The following is a 26,406-nucleotide window of genomic DNA, read 5'->3' as shown; positions in this document are numbered from 1 at the left end:
AATGCATGCTGTTTCTATAAACATATGTGCATGATTATTGCATCCTGAATAGTAGGAAGCAGCATCTCCTAAATATTCAATGTTGATTACTCCAGGGGCAGTTCTAAGGTAGAGGTTTAGGATTGCAAAATCCTGGTCAGGGAAGATACATTTCTCTGTTTTGTACATTTTTTTGCCACATTTATGAAATAGAAGCATAATAGTTTTGTGAAAAGTAGGGGACTAACACATCACATCTGGAAGCAGCAGATGAGGAATTGTATTAATTGTATTATAACCACTATAAGTCCATTCTGGCAGTTCTTGGCACCATCCTGAGGCAGTTTGACACATCAAAGAATCATCATCTGTATCATAAAGAATGGCTTTTCACATTTTTCATTATGTTTTACAAAGTACAGTAAACCCTCTTTTTTTTTTTGCTTGGGTTACGTTCTGAAAAGATAGGTGAAATCTGTGTAGAAACTTTTATTTTTTACCATTATTATGAAAGTAAAACATTGAAACCAAAGGGGAAAACTTGTTTTCAGGCCCAATCGTTTGTTCAACAAAGAGAAGTAAACATTTTCTTCAAGATAACTACAGTAAAATAATAATTCTAATTGCCAGTTGGTGAAGCAGCAAGGCCGTGAAAGGTGAACCGTGATAGAGCGAGGGATTACTGTACGTATATCAAAATAACTAACGGTATCGGAACCTAGTATCTATCGGTGAGCCTGACGAGCGAATCCGCGTAAAGGTATCGGTCTGAAAATAAGTGGTATCGAACATCTCAAATGGCAATGCATAATGCGTTCAAGTTCAACGAAGTAATTTCTACAACTGTTTAAAGAAGACTCATGCATATCTACAAATTAAATATGGTAACATCCACTACACACGTCCACGTTGTTCATGAGGCTGTCTTAAAAACAAGACGCCACGGCACTGGAAACGTCAGGACGCCAAACAATGGACGACTGACAATTGGCAAACGTACGTAAGTTACATGAAAGCACCATGACAAAATGAAATTGCCGGAAACGGCCCGAATGCTCTGTTGTGTTAGTGCTGTCAAACTGAGAGGGTAGACGCTTCCATTGTTTACATTTCTTATCGGTGTAGTTAGTAAACATTATAGTTGGCAATTAGTGTTTGATTGAATGCGATTATTATTATTATTATTTTTTTGCTACGTTTTATTAGTGTCTGGTTGACCGCTCATGTCCTGATGGTGGTTGACAGGTTGCAGCTATCTATCTTAATTCCGCTGTATTCTTAAAGCAATGGAAGCTTACACATGTTGTCGTTTATGAACAAAAATCTCGTTGTCACCAACCAGCAAACGAAGAGACACGAACCAGCCATTGACAGCGGAGACAAGCTGTCCGCCATGGGGAGCGCTTTCTCCCGCGGACTGTCTAACCTGCGGGAGAGGCTGAAGGCCCCCGGGCGGCGGGGCGAGGAGACCCAGAAAGATTCCGACGATGACTCATTGGATGGACATGTCAGGAGGGAAGATATCGCCCAATTTCCTTACGTGGAATTCACTGGCAGAGACAGCATAACTTGCCCAGCTTGTCAAGGAAGTGGACGCATACCATCGGGTTAGTAAAATGGGTGCATGTCAGATTCGCCTTTGGATACGAGTTGTTGTGTGACTTTCGCTTATTATGTGCAAGAATAGGATTTTTCTAACTCTTTAAAAGAGCTCATTCAAACATGTAAAAGCCTATTTTGTCCCCTGTATTGGAAAACACACTTGGAGCCCCCAAGTGTCTTCACTTATGCTGGCAGTTGTGTGGATCATCTAAATGCACCTTCACCCGGTTTGCAGTGAACTGTGGGCTCCACTATTCGAAATGACTGCAGACATAGGCTTATATCCTGGGGCGTTTCTCACATGAGCATCAGAAGTTATTAATTGGTCCCCCACCCCACTTTCTTCCCCAACCGACCAGTCTCAGCACATCTGAGAAACAGCAGTTTATTAAGTCAATGTAATTTACAATTTTTTTAGCATTTTGCATGACAGATTGTCTCTCCTCCAATAGGTCAAGTCAATGAGCTGGTTGCATTGATTCCATATACCGACCAAAGGCTTCAGCCTCAAAGAACGTAAGTCACGAGTGCACGCACTACAATATCCAGCTTATCACGTTTGTGTTCTAACCTAACGTACAAACTGTCATCGTCACAGCAAACTCTATGTGGTTATGTCCGTCGTGCTGTGTTTCCTTGCCTCCATGCTGGTGGCTTTCTTCCTTTTCCCGCGATCGGTGATTGTGCTGGATGATGGGATACATGCCGTGAAGGTGCACTTTGACCCCACGACCTACAATGTCCAGATGAACTTAACGGTGTGTGCTCCGTCGCTAACCCTGACCACTACCTCACGTTTTGCACAATTACATGGACAACTTCAACAAATTGCTCATCTGCGATAACACTGCAGCTCCGCTTACCCTTTGGTTATTTCTGTCTGGAGAAACTCTGCCGATTATTATGCAAGTTAGCCACATTTTTCTCTGTATTCCAGGGTTCTCTCTTTACAGTTGTCAAGTGTAACTCATTTGTACTCAACTCATTCGATCTCCCTTTCAGAGCACACTGAACATCAGCAACCCAAACTTTTTCTCAGTGCTGGTGCAGAGTATCAGCTGCCAGGTGCTTTACATGAAGAAGGTGATTGGTATGCATCAGCTTAATGTTGCCACCACCATTTCACCACTTAGTGAGCGTCAGGTATGTTGTCATCAACACATAGTCAGCATATGTGGCTATGAAATCCTTCCTCTCTCTGCCTGCTTAATTTTACTCCGCTTCATTGTTGTACAGGTGAACTTCACGGTCAGTGTGGAGATTGGCAACAGTGCACCGTATGTCTAGTAAGTGTCAAATTGAGCGACAGTAGAAGCGTTTCACATTTAAAGTCGTTTTTATTTTTACAAAAAGCCTTACTGAGTTTGCAAATGCTCTGATTTGAAGAATGAAAAAAGGAAACTGTTAATTTTACACTAATGAATAAAATGACACGTGTAATTTGAGGGCTTGATGACAAAGTGCTGCCTGCAACAGTTAAAAATACAAATCATGCTTTCATTTTAGTTTTATTAAATTAATCAAATTGTCTTCGTGTATCTTTTCAGTGCCTTCTGCACCATGCGCAGTATCAAGGTCCACAAGATCCTTGTTTTTATGCAGTAAGTATGTCTACATTCAGGTTAAACAAAGTTTATTTATATAGCCCTTAATCACAGAATCGTCTCAAAAATATTACACCAGTGAAAACACAATCCATTCCGGGATGCTGTTAGCCTTCTGTTTTTTTGCATTTAGATTTTTTTTTCTTTATATATGTATATAAAATATGGAAATTGACTTAATCTGTCATCATCATTATTACAAGCAGTTTTAATTGGCATTCTTAACAAGGGTACAAAAGTGTTTGTCGTGTGCGTTCACATGAATTGTCTCTTATTGATGACTTAATTGGCAAACACAATAGTGAGAGGCCAGTATAGACATGTACCACCTTTGTTCTGGTTAAATGATCATCATATTTATCCTCTTTGACATCACAATGAACAAACATTTCATAATAAACCGGTCAAAGTGCTATTCACATAACTTAAAAGGCACAGTTGGAGTGTAAAAATAATGGTTGTGTCCTGGCATGATAGCTGTGCGTCTTCCATTCTTGCCTGTGTTTTCAGAACCTCCGTGAAAACGTCACACCTGGTGCGAACATCCCAAAACAGCCTGGAAGCGTATCACTACGTCGACTGTGCCTTTTTGCCCTCCAGCCAAGTCTAGTTACTACAGCAATGGGTAGAAATGTTCTCTGAAGTGTTGGTCAAAGGTTGCACAATATCTGGTTTGAGGACCAAACTGCCTCTTGAATTGAGCAGCTTCCTAATGAAGGCTACGTGTTGATTTTTTTTTAAAGGACCAGAAAGCATTATCATACCTCTGTCAAACACTCACAATGGAATTGCAGTGTTGTAGCCACATATAAGCTCTTTAAGGGAGCATGTATTTACTTATTATTTTTGCTACTATATTTAACATCGTGCCATTGACAGAAAATTTTGTTGCAAACGCGATAATGTTTAACTAGACCTTTTTGTATAAAAAGAAGTGGGCTTGCAGTTTCAAGGCCAAACTTTGTTGTAAAGCAAAAGTGCCTTGGAAATTCTGTTGATGGTGACAAAGGTTACTCCTGCTGCATTCTTTAATGAAGCCCAAAAGAATTTGTCACCTATCGTGCACATGAATATTTCTGATTAGGAAAAAGTGAAGCTACACTTCTGCGTTTGAACGTTTTTGGATGGCGGAAGGCAATGTGTACGACATTACGAGCCAATCACACTGGAGAGGGAATCTGTATACATGTTTGACTTGAAACTTTTCTTGCTTATCAGAATCTCTAAAGATTTCTAGTTGCCTGTTGTTGTTGTTTTGAAGTTATTTGTACAATTATGCTTTCTCTGACTAATACATTTTAGCAGATGTTTTAAAATAATGACTTTTTGTGTTCTAAGGCTAAAGATGCATTAAAGGAAATGTGAATAAAAACTAATAATGTGAACTTTCTTGACTTTTTTTTTCCACAACCCTGCACCACAAACTAAAATAACCAGTGGCACAAGATTGTAAGGTACCACATTATCACTTTATTCTATTTTCTGAATACAAAAGAGCAGAATATCCTTCCTCAGACAAAACTTTCCTTTTGTTATGTCTCATACATGGTCCTATAGCTGCATGTGAAAATATATTACTACATAATATAGAGCTTGACATGGTGATATCATACAGAGACCACAATATATTATCGCTGTAATAAACATAGTGTTTTGTTTTTTTATGAAGGCAACACACTAAAATAAATGCATAGCAGACCTACAAAGAGCAGTTAAGTACAAAAATATAGCTAGATAAAAAGCTTATTAATTCATACAAGAGTGCTTCATCTTTGGTTAAGTACATTTTTGGCTTCCATGTGAAAATGATCTTCAATACAACAAGAGTACAATAACACTGTACGTTCTTCCTCACGTCTCCTTTACCTGCTTCACTTGCGTTACTTAGATTAACGACACTTGGTCGCCGAAAAACTTTCAAACTGCCTCCGACTCGCACGGTTAAAAAGTTACCATTCTTGTTAATGCTCAGCAGTCTCAAACATGTCACCAACGGTTTATGAGTTGGGGGAATGTAACAAGATTGTCGTTAATGATCGTGTGAGTTACTGTTCATATGTGACGTGACACTAGACCTTATCGGATCTTTGGTCTTTAGATTTTAAATGTCAGCTGGGATGTATTCAAAGTTTGTGATGCTACAAATCTTCTAGTTACCCCCTCCCCTGTCTGGTCTCACACAGCTGATTCATTCGGTTTTCAACTTGCAGCATAATCCCATTATGCAAATTTCAATAACTAGTTGTTTACATATGATGTGTCTGTCCTAGCATGTACTGGATTATACAAAACATAAACTGGTAATTGTAGCCAAAAAGTATGGATTACAACTTCTGACCTTACTTCATCATCTCTGGATTTTTCAGTATATCGGCGCCTAGAGAATTTAGTCATGACAGACTTTGATGTGATCCATTGAACCATCTCAGCAGGTTATCAGGGCTGCTTTGCATTACCTTGGTGAGTGAATAGACTTTTGTTTTAGTGATGCCAGGAGCTGATCAAATAGAACTTTTATTATTGGAGCATGTGTGTTTTGGTCTTTTTGTAACAGTTCCTCTGAGGTTTGTGTGTTCGTTTGTCTATTTGTTTAGAATTGCAAGGTGCGTCAGATCAAATGTTTTTGCAGGTTACTCGGCCCTTTGGAATCGAGATACAACATACTTCATTTTGGTGTAAAAATGTCACATGCCCTCGAGTCCGATTAGCTCCTTAACGAGCGAATCCCAACACAGGGGTTAGGACTCAAGGTCACAACAAAGGCAGGTCCTCTCTACCGGCGCTGTGACAACATGACCTTGTTGATGAAGTTGACGATGGCACAGGCTGGTTGTTCCGGGTCCAGCTCAGCAAACAGGTGGCAGACGTTCTCGGCCAAGCTGCCCGGTTTCTTGGCTACGAAACCGAAAACTCTGGGGGAGAGGATTATGAAGTGCAGAGGCCAGTAAGGATTTGGTCAACTGGTCTCATCAATCACACCAAGGGTTTCCTAAACTTTTTCTCCCCAATAATTACAATTGTGGTTTCCATCCATCCCTGCTCATCAAATAACGATCTAATGAGAGTAATCACTTATATAATTGTGTTGCTATAAAAATGAGAAATACTGTACAGATTATAACAAACATGGCACACGTGAATTAAAAAGCTTTACCAAAACAATTTGCTTGCTTGATCAATAAAACAGCTGAGAATTTTACTTGATACCATGCAGTTGCTACTCTGATACACCAAAATTGACAAAAACATTGAGACCTACCCTTTTGATTCCCATTAAATATCATTTCAGGCATTTTCATATGAATGTTTTTTTTTTTTTGCTGCCTAGGAAAGCATACCTACATGCTACAAATATGAAGTAAATGAAAAGAAGTTACACTTCCTCTACAGAGGTATTGAAGTATAGCATGAGGCAGGGTGAGTTTGCCCAGTCTAGCAAAGAAAGCACACCAGCTAGTAAAATCAGCTCATCTGTATTTTTGCATTACTTAAGCTGTATTTATTTGCAGGCTATCCTGGTTGTTATCATTTACATTTCTAAGGAAGCATACATGCCTTGTCACGCCAGTAACCAAACAAACAGCAGAGCACTTACTTAACAGTTGTGTTGTCTGAGTTAGTCCACCTATTCAAAGAAAAAGAGAGCAGGCTCAGGCAGCTGCAGGCGGCATGCTCACACACACCAACACACACACACGCACGCACGCACGCTCAAATCCAGCATTGCACATAAAACCATGCAAGGATCACAGCAACAGATGCAGCCAAGTGATCCAGGGTGCAATCAGCGGATTTTCTGTTAGTTTCAAGACTAACTGCAGCTAGACAATAACAATCTTTGGCTGGCCCACCTCCTGTCCTTTGGGTCAAGGCTACTGAAGGTTACGCTGTTCACTGCATAATGTCTGCGGAAGAAAACCCTAGAACAAGACAAACAGAACATCATTGAAGAAATTTGAAGATATGGCTCAGTGCACTGGAAATCAAACAAGTTGCTGGAGAATTTAATTGACGTTATTCATCCATCCATTTCCTTTAGCACTTCTCAATATGATTGAGGGTGACCAGAGCCTATGACAGCAGACTTTGGGTGTGATAAAATTGATGAGGAAAATTTCAGATAGCGGTTCAGATACTACACCTACATACCTCTCTACATAACCCTTGCCAGGAGGCATATAAGTAATCCAAGTTAATATTAAAATGAAATATTCGAAGGATATAAGATATTTTGTGACTTTGTACCTGCGCTGGCTGTCGGTCAATGTGATGCCCTGCGACGTCACTTTGAACTGGACTACGGTGGCAGCGGGGCGCGGGTTGCGACCAAGTGTGGCGTCTGTTGCTTTGGCGATGGCCTGAGGGCCAGTCAGAGACTCCGTTTCCACAGAGTTCAGGTAGAGGACGTTACAGGCTGAGGGACAAGAAGCAACATGGGTGAAAACACAGTCGACGCACCTTGCAGAGAATTTGTTTCTCTTATTTTTACATTTAGGGATGGGTATAATACTATTCAACGGGGACTTGGCCAATCGTGGAAAAATGGCAAGATATTGACGCCCCGCCCCAGAAAAATTGTATAGATGTCTATTTTATTACTTTAAACAGTAAAAAGACCACCAAATCTCAAATTACTTTCATTTTTGCTCTCAACAATAAAAAATATTAACACAAAATAGTTTTATCGGTCCATATTTTAACTTCCTGTAAGTGTATTGCAGATATACTTGTAGTTTATGTGAAGATCGGTCAACTCACCTGCTCCTTGTTTGAGCAGGTCAGCGGCAGTGCTGATGTTACTAACAGGCTGAACCTCTGGCACATCTCCTATCAGATCTGACAACATGCAGAAACACAATTATTCAATACAAATTAAGCACTATACACACTTGAAATATTTTTACATTATTTCAATTAATTTCATGAGATGTTTATTCCACAAGCAATAGATGTGATGAATGCTGACCTTTTTCAAGGATCTTCAGAGCACAGGGCAAAGAGATGGGTGTGATGGAGTGTTGATAGACTAATGCAGAAAGACTCCCTAAAAATTAAAACATCTCATGTTGACTCTTCACATATGGTATTGAAAGTATTTTTCCTTGAGAAAAAAGCCCTACCAAAGTAGGGCTCGTTCTGACAGCCTTTAATCTTGACTCCTCGAGGGCCTGTTTCTATGAGGAAGTGCCTGACCAAATGTTCCAGAGGGTCGCCTGCTGTCACAACAGAGAAAATAAATTATAGGCCTAAAATGTTTCTAAAATAAAATCTTAATTTCAAAACATTGTTTTATCAGTGTGTTAGACATGAATGTGCCTGAAAGAGGCGGGTCTGGTGGGATGGCTTGTGATGTTGTAGGATAAGTGAGTAGTGTACATGTATTTATTCATTACCTTTGCTGCTATGCTGGCTGACATTAGGAGGAGGTGTTGCCACCTTCAGTGCCAGGCCATAGGCCCCTTGGAAGGAATTACTATCCCTGATCAGAAAGGTCCCGGGCTCTCTCTCTTTCAAAGCAACAATTGCTACAATCAAGCAGAACCAAAAAATTTTACAATTTTGATATGAGAGTGTCACACCATAGTGATTTTGTTCATTTGAAACATTTCCTAAATGTCAGAAAACACAGAGATAGCTGCTCCAGAGGTAGCTGCTGTTTGTAACTCCCTAACCATGGTAACCAAAGCCTACAGCACTTGTAGAAGAGGGCTGAATGGATAGTGACTATTTAAGTAAAACAGAACTATATATGCATAAGATGTCTTCTTTAAATTATTGCCTGTCCAGTCAACAAAGGTAGTGTGATTGGGACTAGTTCCTATTTCTTTTTTATGAGAAAAATCTTAATTGTTTGATGAACTTCTCAGAATGCAATGTGTTGGTCCTCAGAGGGTCCTTTGTGGAGTTTCGAAACTTACCTTGTTCTCTAGAGATGCCTGGCTTATACCAGAACCTTGAACTGTCCTGGACAAACTTCACACTGACTCTGTTTCCAATCTCATGCTCCTCAGACCCAACATCACTTTGGTGTTCACTAGGTGCAATTTCCCCTACGGTTGGTGAGAAGGTGACATGGTGCTGATGCGGAGTGTTGCTGGAGTGGCTCACACTTGCTTTCGGAGCCTGCGCTTCTTCGGTGGGTGACCAGGGTTGAGCGTGACGTTTCTCCGGTAGGGGCGGCTGTGGGTGAGGAAGCGGGATGGAGATGGTGGAATAGTTGGAGACGGATATTTGATGAAGTTGTGGGGGGTGAGCGGAGTTGTAGTGCCTCTTATTGATGTCTATAGCTGGATTGTGCTCATTTCCTGGGTAGGGATGGTGAGGGGGTCCGTGCTGGACAGGAATGTGGTTGCGATTGTGGAGGTCAGAGCCACTCATCATCAACTTCCTACCCAAAGTGGCAAAGCCGGGAACGGGGCTATCTGAAACGGGGGATCCTTCCGTGTCGTTGGATGTGGCCAGGATTGAAGACGGTGCAGGGGTTGGCATTGTGTGGGAAGTTGTACAGCTGCTGCTATGTTTGGGGGCTTCAGGGAGAGAACTCCTAGTTGGTGAAGAGCATCCATTAATCTGCGACGAGGGACTGGCTACCGAGTTGGTGGCCTGGGTCTGGCTCGGAGGGTGACACACCGCCTGAGTCGATGGGGAAGGCACTGTGGCAGCCTCAGACGGATGGGAGGTATCCAAAGTGGGTTGTTGGGGGTGGTGGACTGGTGCAGGTGAGGTTTGCAGTGCAGATGAAGAGGGGTGGAGGGATCCCTGGTTTGACGCGGTTGTCGTCACAGAGTCCAAACAAGTGTTGTGTGTTGATGATGGTGCACCGTGGTTACAGTGCTGCTGCGGCGGGGCGGTTGTTGTCGAAGATGGAACAGTTGGTGCAGTGCAGTGGTTGTGCGTGTTTGTTTGAGTGACTGAGGTTGTGTTTGACAGTTGGCTTTTCATTGGTGAGGTGCTTTTGGAGATTTCCGTGGACTCTGGGATGACGTTACCAGAAGAGTAGTGCCCATCCTGGGGCTGTGATGCCTCGTGGTCATTGGTGACTGTTTTCCGGATCCCGTACTCTCTCCCTGGACTGGGACTAAAATGGAGGTACATGCATAATTATTAATGTTGGACATTATCTTCAACATATTCTTAAGTATAAATATCGGGACAAAGGTTCACCACAACAACACAAACTTTAACACTTCATTTTAAATCCAAGTGCAAATGTCAGGATACATTTGAGATTGCTTAGTCACAAATCTACAGAAGAGGATTATCAACGTGTACAAAACCATCGAGTTGCAGCAACAGTTTTAACATATTTTGCTCAGACGTTCAACACCTTTTGTGTTGTGCTGGAGCTGAGGAGGGCACATTTTTGGAATCAAACATTTGTGGAAAATGAGAAATTTGCAATCCAAGATGAATGAGGGAATATGTTCCAAATCCACCAAGGATTTTTTTCATTGTCTGTTTGAATTGAATACAAACAACTCAATATTTGCAACCTTCCACTGTTTTGGATTTTGTCATCACAAAAACTCTATTGAATCAGGGTAATACCTTTCCTGTGTACGTAGAGGGCTGCTGGTATGGACGGGAGTGGACGGTCCAGACATGTCTGATGGAGTAGAACACGCACCGTGTCGCTCTCTGTGACCCCTTTTAAAGGAGCCATTGGTGATGTGGTCCCTCCAGCCCACGCTTTCACCAGAGTTACGAATGACATCTACAAAATGACAAAATTCAGTCGAAAGAAATAAAAACAGCGATAAAAATAATGTGCTAACTGAAAAGCGTGTCTCACCAGTGTTTGAGTCAGAGTTGTGTTGTGTGTCTGGATGGTGACGGTGGTGAGTGTGATTATGTTCAGATGACCCGTTGCTATGGCTACAGGGCCCCATCATGGAGGACGCAGGTGGCAACGGCGAAGTGGACTCAGACTGGTAGCCTGAGGCGTAGCCCCTGCTTTCGGACGGCGACGCCTGGTACGGTGAGCAGGGGCACGCCTGCCGGGGTGTTTGGTAGCCGCTGCTGCTGCTGCTGTACTTGAGGTCAAGGTGGGAATGAGCGTGGGACCGCGACGCCTCTGGATAGGCAGGATGACATGATGGCAAAGGGTCAAAGTTGAAGGCAGGGAGATTGTGACTCTGTGCCCCATAGGAGGCTATGGTATCCCTCTTGTGCCAATAATCCGCCTCTCTCTCCCTCTCCCATTGGAGTTCCGCCTCTCTGTCTCGCTCCCAAGGAAGGGAGAACTCTCGGCCACGCCTCTCCCAATGGCTCTCTGATCCTCCTCGAGCTAATTCTGCCTCCCTGGGTCTTCGTAGCCCCGTCTGCTGAAGTTCAGCCTCTCTGTCCCAGTGATAGGCGTTGCCCCGATCAAGCCTCAGGCTGTGATAGGCTGCCGACGCCTCTTCTCTGCTGATGCCACAGTCCCTGCAAGAGCAGCCAGGGTGCGGCAGACCTTCCATTAGCATTACTTCTTGATAGGGTGGGCTGGTGGAGGACTTGGGGTGGTGAGGATGGGGATGGTGGTGACTGTGAGCAAGAGGAGGAAGATGGTAGGGACTGTAATCTTCTTCTCGGCAGCAGAGGCGAGCTGGTGCAGACAGCGGATAATGAGAATGGTTGTGGAGGTCAAACGAAGGGTAGGGGCAGAGATGACGTGACGAGGTAGCTTCCGAGCAGGAGCGGTGCAGGCAGTGTTGCTGGTTGCTCTGGCGATCCCACACCAGGTCTGGTGGTGGGAGAGACTGGTGGGGATGTGGACTGTAGTGCTGGCACAGGTCCATGTGAGAGGGAGGAGCAGCTGAGTTGGAAATGGGAGGAGTCGCGCCATGGTGACCATTGGTACCAGGAGCTCGGTCAAGGCAGTAACCGTTTGGCATTAGGAGGGTGCGGTCACACCCGGGTTCTGCGCAGCGCTGGGACCTGTATCCATCTCGGCAGGAACAGGATCGGCTGAGCCTCAGCGTCCCGGTTTGTTCCGAAGGTGACGAATCGCCGTCATCCAGAATGGCCGTCTCTCGCTCGGCATCCCTGCTTCCCTCAATGCCTCCAAGAAGACGTTCAAGCTCCTCTCGTTCTTGCCTGGTCGGAGGCGGTGGACGTAATGTCTCTTCATGGAGGTCAGGATGGATGGAGGATTGGATGAAAGGGCTAGAATGTGCCGAAAGGGCGGAATCAGAGCGATGTGAGAGAAAGTGATCAGGTCTATCCTCTGCTCCAGGGCTGCTGCCATTGGTTGAAGAAAGAGAGCCAGAACTTGGACCCCGTCGCTTCTTTATCTGCGCATAGAGACTGCCATCGAGAGGACCTCTTGTGTGGGCAATATCTGTGACAGAAACATAGCACTTGGTTTATTACTCATAAAGTATAAACTATTGGAACCTGAAGGAGTAATACCAAGTGATAAATAAAGTTGAGTCTAAGTCTAAGTTATGCTCTATGCGTTGGTAAAAGTCAGAATCAACTATTTAAGTCCACTACAAGCCAAGTGATGGTATTGACTTGAGTGCTCACATAATACATTTGGCGCTATTCCACTTTAGTTGTGTAGGAGTTGAGAACGGGCATGTATGAATAAAAGTTTGTCAGCTGTCAAGTGAATTGAGAAGTAAATCCAAGTTGTAATTTTGCATCTTGATATTTGCGAATGGATTCATTCTTAACTTGAATGTCTTGCACTATTGTAGACACCATTTCTCAGCATTCGGTAGAAATAGCACTTTAAATTGGGCTTTAAATATCTTTTACCCTCAAGACTGTCCTGGTATCGCTGGTTCAAGTTTTCGTAAGAATCCCAGCGAACTACAGGGTCAGCAGTGTTGTAATCGACAGTCACAGCAGGGTCATTTTTGTGGTACTCACGACCTGTGGAGAGATGTAACACTTGAGTTTAAAAACTGAGTCAGTAGATATTGCCATATGCAGTAAGGAGTTAGTATTAAAAAGGGGCGGGGGGGGGGGGGGAGTGGAAAATAAAGATACATTGCCACAATGTCATACAATTTACTTATATGCCAATGCAGCAATAACCATCTCGATTAAATGTCCCGCAGTAGAAAAATCAGTCAAGTTCTAGTTTACTGTTCCAAATGTTACGATGAAAATCTGAATTAAACAGTCCCCAAATGTGCTAATATGGCAGAAAATTGCAGTCATAGTTGACAACAAACAGGGTAGTACTTTAGCATGAAGCGGAACATTTGATGTGGTTTGGTTTGGGTTGGGAAGGTCAGCTGTTTTTTTTATCCGCTGAGAATGACTTGACTTGCCTGTTTGGCTTTGACACTGACATTGATTTGTCTTGTGATTCTGAGCCAGAGATGAACTGGAGATTATTATGTCAATGAGTGTACTGACCTTTGATCTTTTCAGGTCCAGAGGAAAAGACAAACTCCACTGTGGCATCCAATGGAAAACGTTCGTCTAGGGGAGAAGAACGGGAAAAACATACATAACTGAAACGACAGAGCCATAAAATCCACAAAGAGTAGCGATTCAGATCATCGACACAACATGAGAACATTCACAGTAGATCATATCCCCTCATTATACCATAAATGTTGACAGTAGGCTATAATTCAATTGTTTTCTCTATTATGAACTAATATCTTCCACAGATGTGTTCTCAGTTGCATAAAACCACAAAAGTTTATTTAAGTACATCTGTGACACTTCATTGACTGCAACTTAGGGTCTACCCTTACCAAACAATTTCTGTATTGTTCCATGCTGAACAAAAGCAATCAGAGAACTGTTGAAACTGAGAAATTGTTTGGTAGTGGAAGACCCCAAGTTAACCCTGCTAACATACAGTACTCATTAGGCGTGCAACGGTACAACAGTCTGGGATTAATATAATGAATGATTTTGACACTTTAAACCCTAGCGCCTAACCCTAACCACTAGCCCCTAACCCTTAACCCTAACCCCTTACACTAAACCTAACTCTAACCCCTTCTAACCCAAACCAAGAGCCCCTAACAGGCACATACGCATACATGATGGCCTGTAAATGCATCCGTGCAAAATGAAGTACCGAAATCCCGTGTAAGGCGCGTTGTCCCATGCAGAGCAGACCCGAATGTTCAATATTTTGCCGTGTACCATTGCACCCCTAGTGATGAAGGTACCTGTACAAGCTTCGTCCAATTCTCCTTTGCCAAACCACAGCTGGGCTCCATGGATGGTGCAAGTGTGGAACTGGAGCCTGAACACATTGTCCCTGTCAGCACTTTGGGCTCGTCTGTGGTAACATTTGACCTGCAGGGAGCAGCAGAGGGTGAGGCCAACGCAAGTACAGTAAGAACAGTACAGCAGATGGTTGAAAACATATTATTATGCTCTTTGGCAATAGAGACAAAGCACATCTTGACGAGAAATCTATGTTATGCCTGATTTGATCACAAAGAAAAATTCAGGGGTGCCATGCACATTGAGGTAAACAAGTGATGAGGAGGCAGTATTTTCCCATTAGGTGGGGACTGCTATTTATGATATACAGCAAAAAAAAAGTCTCTGCCTATTTTCTTTAATTGGGATTGTATTTTGTTTTGTTTTAGAATTCATTTTGAAATCCTAACGAGGTAGAATTTCTAAATCCTAAATATTTTCTGTATAATGTGTAAATGGTATTTTGGCAGGAAAATATTCATGGATGAAGCCAAAACCCAAAAGAACAACCCCAATCCTTTTTAAGTGGTTGTACAGTATTGCATTACTGAAGGAACAACTAATTAAGTCCGGGGTGGTCTGTTTAGTTTACGACTACTTTTTCATACAGTACATTGGCATTGGCAGGAGTCCCCGGACTGCCATATTTAGTCAATGTTTGTTTCAGATAATGTCACGGTATCTACTTCATCTTGGTTTCTCTGTCATTTCCTCTTAGTGTGAACTCACCATGATGTCACCTTTGAGCAATAGTGCTGGTTCGATGGTCACGCACAGTCGCCTTCCCCCGCTTCCTTGAAGGTCACTGTAGACCAAACAGGGAGAACAACACATGGTAGACTTTGTGACGATGTGCCACAATTGAATGTTGGGTACATCGTTGACTTAATGCTTCAGATGCTTAATTTGTAATTTTTTCCATAGGGCGTGTGGTGCACAAGAAAAAAAGGTGGTCCCACTAATCCGCTCCTCGATATTTACTTTACAATATCTTTGTAGAAATAAATGCCTTGCCTATAATAGACAGCAAATACTCCATTTATGTAACTCAAACCTCCTGGTCAAAGAAGAAAGAAAAACTGTATGAAAGAACAGCATCTGGTAGAGCATTGTGACAAAAGATGAGAAATTATTGAGTTTGATTGTTTTCTAGAATTATTTCGATCTTGCCTACACATGGAAATGAAGGGAAGTCCGTGACATTTGAACACAATGCTGCGTCACTTGTTTGTTGATTGAATTGAAAAGGACAAGAGTCAGCAGCAATTAACTCAGAGACAAAGAGACTATTGCTACGTATTGCTATAATAGAAATATTCACATTATTTTTTGCCAAGACACTCACTATATGCCTGAAGTGTAGACCAACTGCATGGACTGGTAGATCTTCAGGAAGGGATAGTAACCTGTAGAGACATTCGGACAGATAGATGATCAGCATGAAGTCAGAAGAATGTGCTGACTGCCATCCTTCCATCCTGATGGAGTTAATCATCAGATTAAAGACAAACACTCGTGTCTGTGTGGGTGATGTGCTGAATGTGAACAACTATGACAGTGTACGTGGTTAGCATTGTTGGGATTCAGCAGGAAGACTTGTTGATGCATCATTCCGGCACACCGCGTTTTAAAATTTGTTGGACTACATGGATCTGACAAACTCAAATCATAACATAATGTGATCATGCCCAAGACTTTCAAAAAGACATTTGTGTGACACTATAGGTCACTGGGTTTCCACCTGATGGAGACCTTGGCTCTTAATCTCGCTTGTCATACCTGTAGCAGTGCTATCAACGCAAGTAAACACAAACCTCCTTCTCCTTGGAAATTGGGGAGTGACGGGATGAGAACTTGGTGGAGGAAAAGTGGGCTGCTGTTCATCTTGATGGCTCCTGACAGAAGACCCCCAAAGTAATAGATATATCTGCGAGAGATGTAAAACATGTTTGCATGAGTGAAAGTATTCACAGGAATCAGAAGATGGAAAGTGAGAACAATTTATTAACAACTATCAATGGTCCACGTACAGGGTAAGCAAAGAGAATCCAGTCAAAGGGAATAAGAGCTACCGTAGCCTCAAACAAATTTCACCCCCAACCCCTGACTCTGTTTCCTCATTGTCTACCTGTTTTGGGATGGCTGGAGAGAAGTGGACACCTTATCTTCACAGAACTTCCTCATGGCAAGAGTACTGAGAGCTTGGTCCGCCCTGTACAGAAATGCAAGAACATAAGCATACGTGCGCACACATACACACACGCACATGCACTTTCAACAGAAAATTTCCATGATGGGTCTCACACCAGACACTCTTCATGCCAGAAATGACATGGAGAGGATACAGCTGGCACTGGCCACAGGATTCCAGTGTTCCTGTGCTAAAGCCACAACGTTTAATTCATCAAACGTCTCGGGGAGGTCAGAATGGAAATTCTATGTTTTTGCACATTGAGGAAAGCATGAGGCAAATCTCCTACAAATTACGGCTTTGTCGTTTGTCATTAAATTTAGGGCTTGGGAGTTTTATTACCCTTAGGTCTTTGACACTTATGAATGCTAAAATGTGTATTGAAAAAAATGTCTGTACGGTCAATGACTATTTTTGATAGCAAAGGATCCATTCCCATTCAACAGCTACCAAATGAAAATGTATTTTTGATTAAGTTTGATGAAATTCAAAGCAAAGTTGATGTTTGAGACACTCACCCTGCTGAGATCTTGCTATAGTGCATGTAGGCTGCAATGATCACTCCTGTTTTGCCTTTGTTACCCTGCAGGAGGGATAGCAACAACAATGTAAAATATATTCATAGTATAACACATTCATTTTGTAAGTTTTGTACATAAGATTTGTAGTTAAAGGGAGTTTATCTCAGACTCATACTCGAGTGACTACGCTCAAATTATCAAGCTCTCCCCATGATTTTCTTTTCCAAACATCCTGAAGCATTCCAAGAACATTCCAGCATCAAATTCCTAATGCGACCCCTCCAGATAGCAGAAAGGAGGCTGCAGCACTGCACTCACAAATTAAGCTTGTTAGTCAGAGCGCGCTTCTCAGTGAAAGGCTCTGCATTGCCCAAAGAAGTTGTTTACTCCCGTCTTCACTGTGACTTACAGTCGGGAGTGAATTACATGTAGCTCTGGAAGGGCAGCACATCACAAATACGGTCTGGGTTCAGTATTTAAATCCTCCCTGACCGAAACCATAAACATTCTGGCCAAGCCGCTTAGTGCTTGGGCACCCTTCCTATTGCTCGTCTCTGAGCAGTTATCGTTTCTCCAAATATTTGTTACAATCTTTGCATGGTGGTATGCACAGGTTTGCGTCCAACTTCTTTGTCGTGATTTGAAAACATTTTGCCCTACATCGATATTTTTTCCAAACAAGTACATCAGTGCGTTTTCAACCCTGGGAAATGCCTAAAACATCTGTCGGAAATAGACAGTGAACCCAGGAACTCTGACCTTGCAGTGCAGGACCACCACGTGCTGGGGGTCAGAGGTCAGCCACGTCTCCATGGCCTTACATATGGCGCAGATTTTGTCCAAGGGTGGAGCGTGCAGGTCAGGCCAGCCAAAGTCATGAACCTATTGTTGGACATAGCCGGAGGAAAGGATCATGTGAGAGGAGGAGGAGAGTTGAAGAAAGGTTGATGAAATGAGAAATGCAGCACGTAACGCTACCTTTGGATTTAGTCTGCTCATATCTTGGCGCCTTTCGGAGAGATTGAGGAGCTGAAACAGAAAAAAACTAATCTTGATTGATCGGTGATATTAATTCAACACTGTACAATCATCTAAGATGTCCTTTAAATATTTTCTCAAATCTAACTAAATAAGGTGAGTAAAAAAAAAAGTAAAGTTCAAGTTCATTGTATTGTGCAAGTTCCATGAAATGCTAAATATCTGCCGACCCGATCCAGCCAATCAGATCTGTGTTAAGTTTATAAATGGCATGATATGCATAAAACAGGGACTAGTCATAATTTGCCTGCTGCATCTTCCTCACCAGAAACTTGTCTTGATGTTTGGATTTGAGCATGGCGGCCACCTCCTTCAGGTTGAGGCGGTAGCGCTGCTCCTCCAGCTTGGGTGGGAAGAAGACGGAGATGATCCTCTCTGTGATGTAGGTGAGGTCAAAGTCGTAATGGCGCTCCATCACTCGCTCCATCACACGGTCCGCACTGAAGCTCCTGCGTAACGTGGTGAGGAATATACCCATTTATGGAGTTATGACCAACAAAACAAGCTAGGAAAATGAACACGGGCTTAAATCTAAGCATCTATAATGAAGGAAAGGTGACTGATTGTGAGGAAAAAGAGGGGAGTAATAAAAGTAAAGTGCAAGACACAAGCAGAAGAAAGCCCAGGGAGAAATTCTTCTCTTTAGAGGAAAAAACTCATGGGCCAGGTCATAAATGGAAGAATGAGATGACCTTTACCTTGGCAGGGTGTTCCTCTGCTTGGTGTAAGTCAAAGACTTTGTGGAGCCCTGGAGAGAGAATCCGATTAAAACATACAATGAGGGGAACTGCTGTTTTCTATAAATAGAAAATGAATGTGATTGATGCTGCTGTCAAGCATAAAATTAAGAAATGAATCACTCATCATCACAGCAACCAAAGGATGCAATGAAAAAATGGCAACATAGAGGAGTGTAACGTGATTGGACTCTGATTCTGATTCTTGACGCAATTATGAATAGTGTTTAGATTGAGAAAACGTTTTGTAATACAATTTCATTTATTGACATATAAAGACATATTGTTTGTTGTTTCTGAGTGAACGTGAATCTGAATGACAAAATTAGAATAACTGTTACACTAAAGATAATGGGGCTAACAGATGAAATGGCAAAGTGAAAAAGTAAATGTTTTGCCATTCACTGGACTTCAATATATTTTACAAAGTTGCCTCATCCATCCACTGACATAATGATGGGGCACTTGGGATTTCAAAACCACTTGAGCTATCTCTGCCTCGTGGCCCTTGTCTGCAGAATGTAGACGGACAGAGAGAGAACTTAAAGATGCTTACCAGGTGCTGGGCATTTCGAGACGGAGCTGTCCCCCTGCGTTGCTGGAAACAAATGAGGAAAGATGACAGCAAAATGGCAGAAAATGAAAGGAAGGACAACAAGGGGAAGAAAAACACAAGGATTAAGAATAAGAAAGGGGTAAATAATAAGCAAAAGGGGTGAAAATGAGTCCGAAATACAAGGAAGTGAAAAGCAGTGGGTGTACAGGAAGAAGAGGAAAGATAATAAAACAAACAGATTATTTAATGGAGAAGCTAAGGTTTGAGATAACAAAAAATAAAAACCACGCCAAGCCCAACGATTATGGAGCGATACACTGCAAGGACACACGAGCGTGGCGCTTCTATTTTGTGTTATAAAACTTCCAAAAGCATCCAAGCTATAAATGATCATAATATATAATAATGAGCATTTGTTTGAATCATTACCTTTTGCTACTTCCTATACCAACATCAACATTTTTCTTCAGGACAGGAATCGTGCAGAGCACAAGAAATGAACGGAGCTCAAACTGGGCTGAATGCGCAAACAGCTTCCCAGAAGGAATTTGGGGAAGAAAATCATTTAGCGGTTTGGAAAAAAACCCAAACATGTTTTGTAGCCTAGAGCTGAAAAGCATATCAAGTCAATTTGTATACAGAACACTTTTTAGGAAAATTTGGGCACACGAGAGACTTACCAGGTCATTGGCAGGAGCTGGGATACATGCTGTGGTCACCTAAAACACACAAGAGAAGCTGCATGTGATTAACAGACACATGCTTAAAGTAAATACTACTGTAAAGACAATTTTTTGGTTGACTTCCTCTTTAAGAACATCTGGATCATTTGGCCATTCAAAGTGATCAGTTGCTAAAAAACTAGTAACTAATGATACAAAATGTTTATAATTGCCTACTGTAATAGCTGAGACTGATGTGTGGCATGTGATTCACTGGTCTGTTGTCAGCTTTCTTGTCAAAGAATTGCAATTCCAAAAGAAGTAGGAACTTTGGACAGCTGTCTTAATGAAGAAGGTAGTGGCACAGTCACGCTTACATAACGGATGCAACACACGAGGGAGCAAAAACATGAACACGAGGCAACTCCTTCATCATCTGGCTTTTTTTGGATTGTTTATTTGGACACAGGAAAAGGGCAAGGGCTTATGTGTATCTACTCCAGCACACAAAGGAAGCTGCACAGGCCCTGAACTTGTGTGTGTGTGTGTGTGTGGGGGGGGGGGGGGGGGGGGGCATCTCCACATAGGCACATAAGTTTGCTTGTACGGTAATGACAGGAATCAACAGGAAGGCAGAGGGACAGATAATGAGCTAAATCCAGAAGCAGATCCGGGCTGTGATTGTCAAATAGTGGTCTGTTCATGACTTAGTCTGAGAATTGATGGCCTTCTATCCCCACAGGAAAATTAATCTCTGTTCTTTTTCCATGTTGTGGATCCTTGGTGCTTTTCTCATTCCCAGACTGAGCCCAAATTTTGACTATAAACTAACTTTCGGCTTGGCTCTTAACGTCTTTTTCGTCTCTTTCACTGGATCAGGTCTAGCATGTGAACGGTCCAAAGAAATCAAAATCTATTTATGAGTCTGTAGCAGCATATGAAAGCCATTTTCTGGGATGAAATGCGGGATGTTGTAATCCAACAACACTCCCTCCACTGAACGCCTGAATCACATTAACAGGCAATTGAGTATTTTTTCTTTTTGTAAAAAGCCAACATAGCTACTTCTCGTTTTCTTTTTTTTTTTACCAAGGCAGCACAATGGATGAGGGCTTGGTGATGACTGCACATCAGGAAGCGCTTCTGTCTCTAAGTCTTTAAGTTCATCCAGTGAGGCTGGCAAGGTTGGGGAGAAAAATTAGCACTAATCAACTACCTCTGGCGCTCCTTTGAGAACCAGATGAAAATTATTATACTTATGGAGCTATGAAAAGCAACTACTGGTTTCTTTCACAATGACAACACCTTTTAAAAATGGAAAAGAATTATGCAAAATGTAGACATCTTTTTTTGAATAGTTACTAAGTACTAATTTTGATGATGATAATGATATTGTTTAAATTGTATTTTAATGATTGTTTATAATTTTGTTTAACATTTTTGTGTACTTAGCACATACGCCTCACAGTTAGGAGGGTGCGGGTTTGATTCTTACTCCGACCCTCCCTGTGTAGAGTTTGCATGTTCTCCCCGTGCCCACATGGGATTTCTCCGGGCACTACAATTTCCTCCCACATCCCAAAAACATGCTTGGTAGATTGAGAACTCCAAATTGCCCCTAAGTGTGAGTGCGGATGGTTGTTCATCTCTGTGTGCCCTGTGATTGGCTGGCAACCGGTTCAGGGTGTCCCCCGCCTACTGCCCGATGACTGCTGGGATAGGTTCCAGCACGCCCGCGACCCCCGTGGGGACAAGCGGTATAGAAAACAGATGGATATTTGTGCACTAATAATAAGAAAATATTCATGCAAGCAACGACTTACTCAATACCTTAAATAAAAATGGTAAATAATTAAAGTTAGTAATCATGTAGGTGCACTGTAAAAAAAAGTTGAATAAACTCAGGATTTAATAATGAACTTTGTGACATACCCTGTTAGAGCTCCAGTTGTTGTAAAATGCGCTACATAAATAAAGTTGTATTGTATTGTATTGTATTGTATTGTATTGTATTGTATTGTATTGTATTGTATTGTATTGTATTACAAAGTATGCGATTGAATTTCTCTCCTGCTGACAATTCCTTCTGAACTTGCCTTTGTCTGTCTTTTCATTAGCCACCTTTTGCACACTCCAGCCACCTCTCATTATGAATTGGTGGAATAGCTGGGAACTGCAGCATTTCCAAGCTCCTTCCTCAAAACAAGAAGAATTTCTCCTTCCTTAGCCGAGCCTGGAAGGAGGCCACATGGATGCAGTTCAAGGTGTTTCAAATTTCTAGTTGTTATGACTACAGCTATCCAGTGCGTACACCCTGCAGCGTGAATTGGACTATACTCGGGTCGGGATTTACCCGTGTCACCCTTGATTCACCTTTTGTACTGCCTTTTTTTTTCTAAAGAGCTAGAAACTTCATGTTATTCTCGGCGGGTGCCCTGTGAAAGGGCCAGGCAAGAGAGTGGCCGCTAAACCACAACAAAAACATCACACCAGATTCCATCTCCTCAAGCCAATGCTTACGCAGGAACTTCCTGCTAATAGTCCTCCACCCATCCTCTTCTCTTTGTATGCCTTTATGTGTCTCTTCATTTAAGGTCGTACTTTCTTCAAAATTCGAATGTCTTATCACTCAACCCTTCCGTTTAATGTGCCCAACCTTTTCCCGACATCTACCGCTCCCCTCCACTTTTCCTCTTTTCACAGCACCTCCCCATCACCCTCTCTCCGTCAAATACTTCCTTCCTCTTTCTTTAAATCATTTCCAAACCAAGGGGGAAAAAAAAATTCTTTCCTCTCGCTTTAACTCCCTTTCACGTTTGGGTCAAACTTTTCAAAGTACAGTGGTACTTCAAACTCAGGAGTTTCATGTATTATGTGAAGAAAAAAAACAGCCCCAACTTGTAAAATATATTGTTAAAGAATAAGCTGGTTTCAAAACAATGTAATGTGAGCTTTTGACGAAAAAGTCAACCTTTGGAATAAGGAGATGAAGTGTTGCATTTAATATATTGATTTTTGAGTTTTATATAGCTACACTCAATACTTTAGATGATTTTGAGCTCACTTCGAACTGAAAAGGTTTTAGCTTTCATATGAACTAAGCCAGCCAAGCTTTTCTTGTGACTTCTGTGCCTTATGTTAAGCTAATTGCATCATACTCGGATTTGTTGCTATACCAGAGTTATGTTGCATTTATTTTATTTCCTAATAATGAATAAATGAATCAATAATTTAAATTTGCTGTGGGTTTTCACACTTCACGCTTGCTTTCATCCTGTCTTTCTACCGGGGAAAAAGAAGCATATGTCTTAGCCAAAAAACAAGAACAACAACAAATCCTGCAAAGCTTGACACTGTTAAGAAATGAGAACTTGTGTAATTTTCCTGGTCGCCGACCAGTCCCTGTCACCATCCTTAGAAGAGTGAGGAATTTGCTTTGATGACTGGCCTTAGGCCTAATTGCCTCGCCATTCCTTCAACTCCTTAGGGAAGGCCAATCACAGCACACTGATGAAAGCTGCACCAAATCTGCAATGAGAGTCAGAGACGGCTGTGACCCCTGCGGGCTTTCATCTTCGCCATCATCAGAAGGCGAGCTATGATGTGCACAAACCGCGGTGAGGTTTGACTTGCAATAAGATCCGGAAATTGTGGGCATGATTGAGAGAACAACGGCGGGGGAACAGATGTGACACGAGCTACAGACGTGGCAGATGTAATGCACGACAAATACCAGCGATTATCAAGATGAAGCATAAACTCAACTTCAGTGTAAGCGCTGCGCCTAAATTTGGCCCATGAGACGTTTTGCAAGTCATGTTCTATCAATTTACTGTCGCAAATCCCCAAAACATGAGCTTTTCAGTTACTTCAACAAAACTAAAAAAAAAAATTGGACGCACCATAAACTAAATGTCATTTGTTAATCATGATGAATCATTACACCGGTGATATTGTTAACGTCTCATTATCAGTGGTGCTTAATTTGACATTTTGACTATGGAAGGGATTCATTCAATGGAGAATTTTTACTTTTTAAAAATGACCCAGTCAGAAGTTAGTCAGCATCCAGAAGTAAATTGTGCTCAGCCAGTTACATTGTATTATGAATGATATTATAATACTTTCCAAACAGAATAAAAAATGACATTCTTACATAAGATAGTGGCCCCTATAGAGTAGGCAAAGCAATAGCAAAGCTACAGCAGTGCCTTAGTGAAAAACAGGAAGGAATCATTTTACAACAGCACCAAGAGTGACCTGGCCGAGCCTTCAAAGCGCACCTCATAAGTCTAATAAGCATGTCAAGGTGGCGTGCCGGGAAAAAAGAGCACCCAGAGCAACACAGGACGACTTCAAGGCCATGGCTAAACAAAACCAACACCTATGAAGGAAAAACATATACCTGGGGGTATTTCACAACTTTTATTGAGCCAAGATGCCCTTGTAGTCATACCACACTGGTTGGGAGGTGCTTTGTCGGATATGCGAGGCCAGCGAACAAAGACTTGTTCACACAGTTCTGCTTGTTTCCGTCTGTGTTCAGCTCTTGTTCTCACACTATCCTTTGGCTCCAAAAAGGAAAGAAATCAACCTCTGTGTGGTTCGTTCTCACTCTGAGCAGCTGAGAGGAAGGCCGGGGTCACACGGGTCCCCGAGGTGGAGCTTAAACGCAGTTCCATGTTACAGAGTTGGCTGGGTCAGCGTACGCATAAAGAGAAATGCCCACAGTGAGCTTGCGGATGGAGGTCCAAAAAACAAGAATGCACACATGTTCCTGCTTGCACATGAGCGTTCACTGCTGCGTGTGCGTGTGGAAGGCCACACACACAAAGAACAAACTGATGAAAACATCAGCTTTCCCATATGACTGGCGTTACCCTAGCCAAACAAGGACTCAAAGCTGGAAAGACGGTATATAAACAAACATGGCTCAATAAAACAAAACAGGAAGACAAGAATCGGTCGAGATCAACAATGTAAACAGTCGATGGAGCAAACAAGCTTCTCACTCCTTTCCTCCCTCGCTAACCTTTGCGCTTCAGCTGCCGTCCATGACATCGCTTAGAGGTCCTGATCGCGATAAGAACATTCAGATAGCAACACTTGCAAAAATCCCCACACCCCCACATCTCCTTTTCCACAGCTGTAGCTCTTATCCTGAACCCTGTTTAAAGAATGCAAATGAACACATTCTGATTTTTTTTATTTACACTTGTGTAATTTATTATTGGGTTTTTTTGTTTTGTTTTTTTAAATGTTGGGTCAGCTCCAGCTACATGAACTATATACCAATTCGGTTAGTTGGGGTTTGGCCCATTTCAAAGACTCCTACAAATACAGCCTTTTAGCTAGAGAACATAAAGAACTACATGGTTCTGATGAGGTTGCCCCTAAAATATTTTCAGGACCATATTTACTTGCAGTATATCAAACGTCATTCAAGATTCAAGAGTTTTTATTCGCCATGTTTGAGCGTGCCAAACCAGGAATTTGACTTCTGTACATCACAGCCTCTGTTCAACATTTAGGTGACTAACAACACTCAGGACATGTGAAAAAATGACAAATATTCTCAAACATCCCCTGATCTTAAACTCATTGTCACTGATGATGCAATAATTCATCCAATACAGGTTCCCACTCAGTGACAAAGTGAATATGAGTGTGAAAGGTTGTCTGTTCCGATACCCACACTGTGGTTCACTAGCGACAAGTGAAGGGAGTAGTCGGTCTAGCTTTTACCGAAAGTAAATTGGAATACACAAACACACAAGTCAGCCTATCTCTGCAATTACCAGACATGTTTGTGATAGCACAGTTGTCTCTGCTGGTTGATCATCAGCAGAGACACGCATTAGATCCCTGCTCCATTACATTTTGTTTGTGTTATCCTAAATGACTCACTCACATGACTAACGGAAATAAATGGTGGGGGGACATGGCCTGCTGCAGGAGGGGCTGCATTCAAGGCCACGTAAACTATCATGGGTGATACCACAACTGGACTCCCAAGTTTCCTTGCTGAGAAGTAAAACTTGTAAGATTCAGAGAGGGATTTGTTAACCACAAAATGGCCAATCAAACCACTACGTAAGTCAAATGTGCCTCATGTTTCAACAGTATGAAGGGGCAAAGAATCACAGATTACATCACAGCAGAGGTATTATTTGACCTGCACAGGAAATCCAGTGGGACATGGAGGCGGGGGTGTTGGCTCAGCTGCATGATGGGAAAACACAAGACTGTACACCAAGCATGTTTTCTATTTTGGCCGTAGCTTCCTTACTTCCTCACCTCTGTGTTCGAGCTTTCTAGTAAAAGGGTCAGGGTTCCGTTTCCTGCATTCT

The 26,406-nt window shown here is 42.2% G+C and overlaps 2 protein-coding genes across 9 annotated transcripts in view; one reads left to right on the top strand and one right to left on the bottom strand.

The window, feature by feature from the left end:
- The first annotated feature begins 924 nt into the window (after positions 1–924).
- tmem106c (transmembrane protein 106C) lies at positions 925–4,564 on the top strand. 4 transcript variants are annotated; one of them, XM_085907961.1, is made up of 8 exons: positions 925–975; positions 1,322–1,586; positions 2,034–2,097; positions 2,180–2,339; positions 2,584–2,724; positions 2,818–2,867; positions 3,129–3,182; positions 3,696–4,564. In XM_085907961.1, exons 2-8 carry the CDS (start codon positions 1,373–1,375, stop codon positions 3,793–3,795), a joined length of 783 nt encoding a protein of 260 aa, XP_085764087.1. In that variant the 5' UTR covers positions 925–975; positions 1,322–1,372; the 3' UTR covers positions 3,796–4,564. The 4 variants fall into 4 exon arrangements, with proteins under 4 accessions (XP_085764087.1, XP_085764167.1, XP_085764003.1 ...); XM_085908041.1 differs by having other exon boundaries at positions 959–979; XM_085907877.1 differs by lacking the exon at positions 925–975 and adding an exon at positions 988–1,066.
- A 68-nt stretch (positions 4,565–4,632) lies between these two features.
- The window catches only part of tns2a (tensin 2a), a 39,054-nt gene continuing 17,280 nt past the window's right edge, over positions 4,633–26,406 (bottom strand). For 2 of the 5 annotated variants that reach the window (XM_085907340.1, XM_085907682.1), the window contains exons 4-28: positions 20,075–20,113; positions 19,395–19,436; positions 18,800–18,849; positions 18,367–18,550; positions 18,042–18,092; positions 17,823–17,945; positions 17,061–17,125; positions 16,480–16,563; positions 16,166–16,278; positions 15,697–15,757; positions 15,081–15,156; positions 14,312–14,441; positions 13,539–13,604; positions 12,930–13,046; positions 10,978–12,507; positions 10,734–10,899; positions 9,104–10,263; positions 8,579–8,710; positions 8,306–8,401; positions 8,152–8,229; positions 7,944–8,021; positions 7,431–7,599; positions 7,037–7,105; positions 6,781–6,810; positions 4,633–6,097 (exon numbers count right to left, since the gene is read on the bottom strand). In XM_085907340.1, the coding sequence (XP_085763466.1) occupies positions 5,959–6,097; positions 6,781–6,810; positions 7,037–7,105; positions 7,431–7,599; positions 7,944–8,021; positions 8,152–8,229; positions 8,306–8,401; positions 8,579–8,710; positions 9,104–10,263; positions 10,734–10,899; positions 10,978–12,507; positions 12,930–13,046; positions 13,539–13,604; positions 14,312–14,441; positions 15,081–15,156; positions 15,697–15,757; positions 16,166–16,278; positions 16,480–16,563; positions 17,061–17,125; positions 17,823–17,945; positions 18,042–18,092; positions 18,367–18,550; positions 18,800–18,849; positions 19,395–19,436; positions 20,075–20,113 (4,848 nt within the window). In that variant the 3' untranslated portion in view covers positions 4,633–5,958. The remainder of the gene's footprint in view (positions 6,098–6,780; positions 6,811–7,036; positions 7,106–7,430; positions 7,600–7,943; positions 8,022–8,151; positions 8,230–8,305; positions 8,402–8,578; positions 8,711–9,103; positions 10,264–10,733; positions 10,900–10,977; positions 12,508–12,929; positions 13,047–13,538; positions 13,605–14,311; positions 14,442–15,080; positions 15,157–15,696; positions 15,758–16,165; positions 16,279–16,479; positions 16,564–17,060; positions 17,126–17,822; positions 17,946–18,041; positions 18,093–18,366; positions 18,551–18,799; positions 18,850–19,394; positions 19,437–20,074; positions 20,114–26,406) is intronic. The other 3 variants (XM_085907424.1, XM_085907512.1, XM_085907599.1) reach the window with 3 other exon arrangements.

The sequence above is a fragment of the Syngnathus leptorhynchus genome, chromosome 1, assembly GCF_054491065.1.
Source record: "Syngnathus leptorhynchus isolate UIUO chromosome 1, UIUO_Slep, whole genome shotgun sequence".
NCBI classification, from domain to species: Eukaryota; Metazoa; Chordata; class Actinopteri; order Syngnathiformes; family Syngnathidae; genus Syngnathus; species Syngnathus leptorhynchus.
Note: the sequence above shows the minus strand (reverse complement) of the source record. Positions and strands in the feature narration are given on the sequence as shown.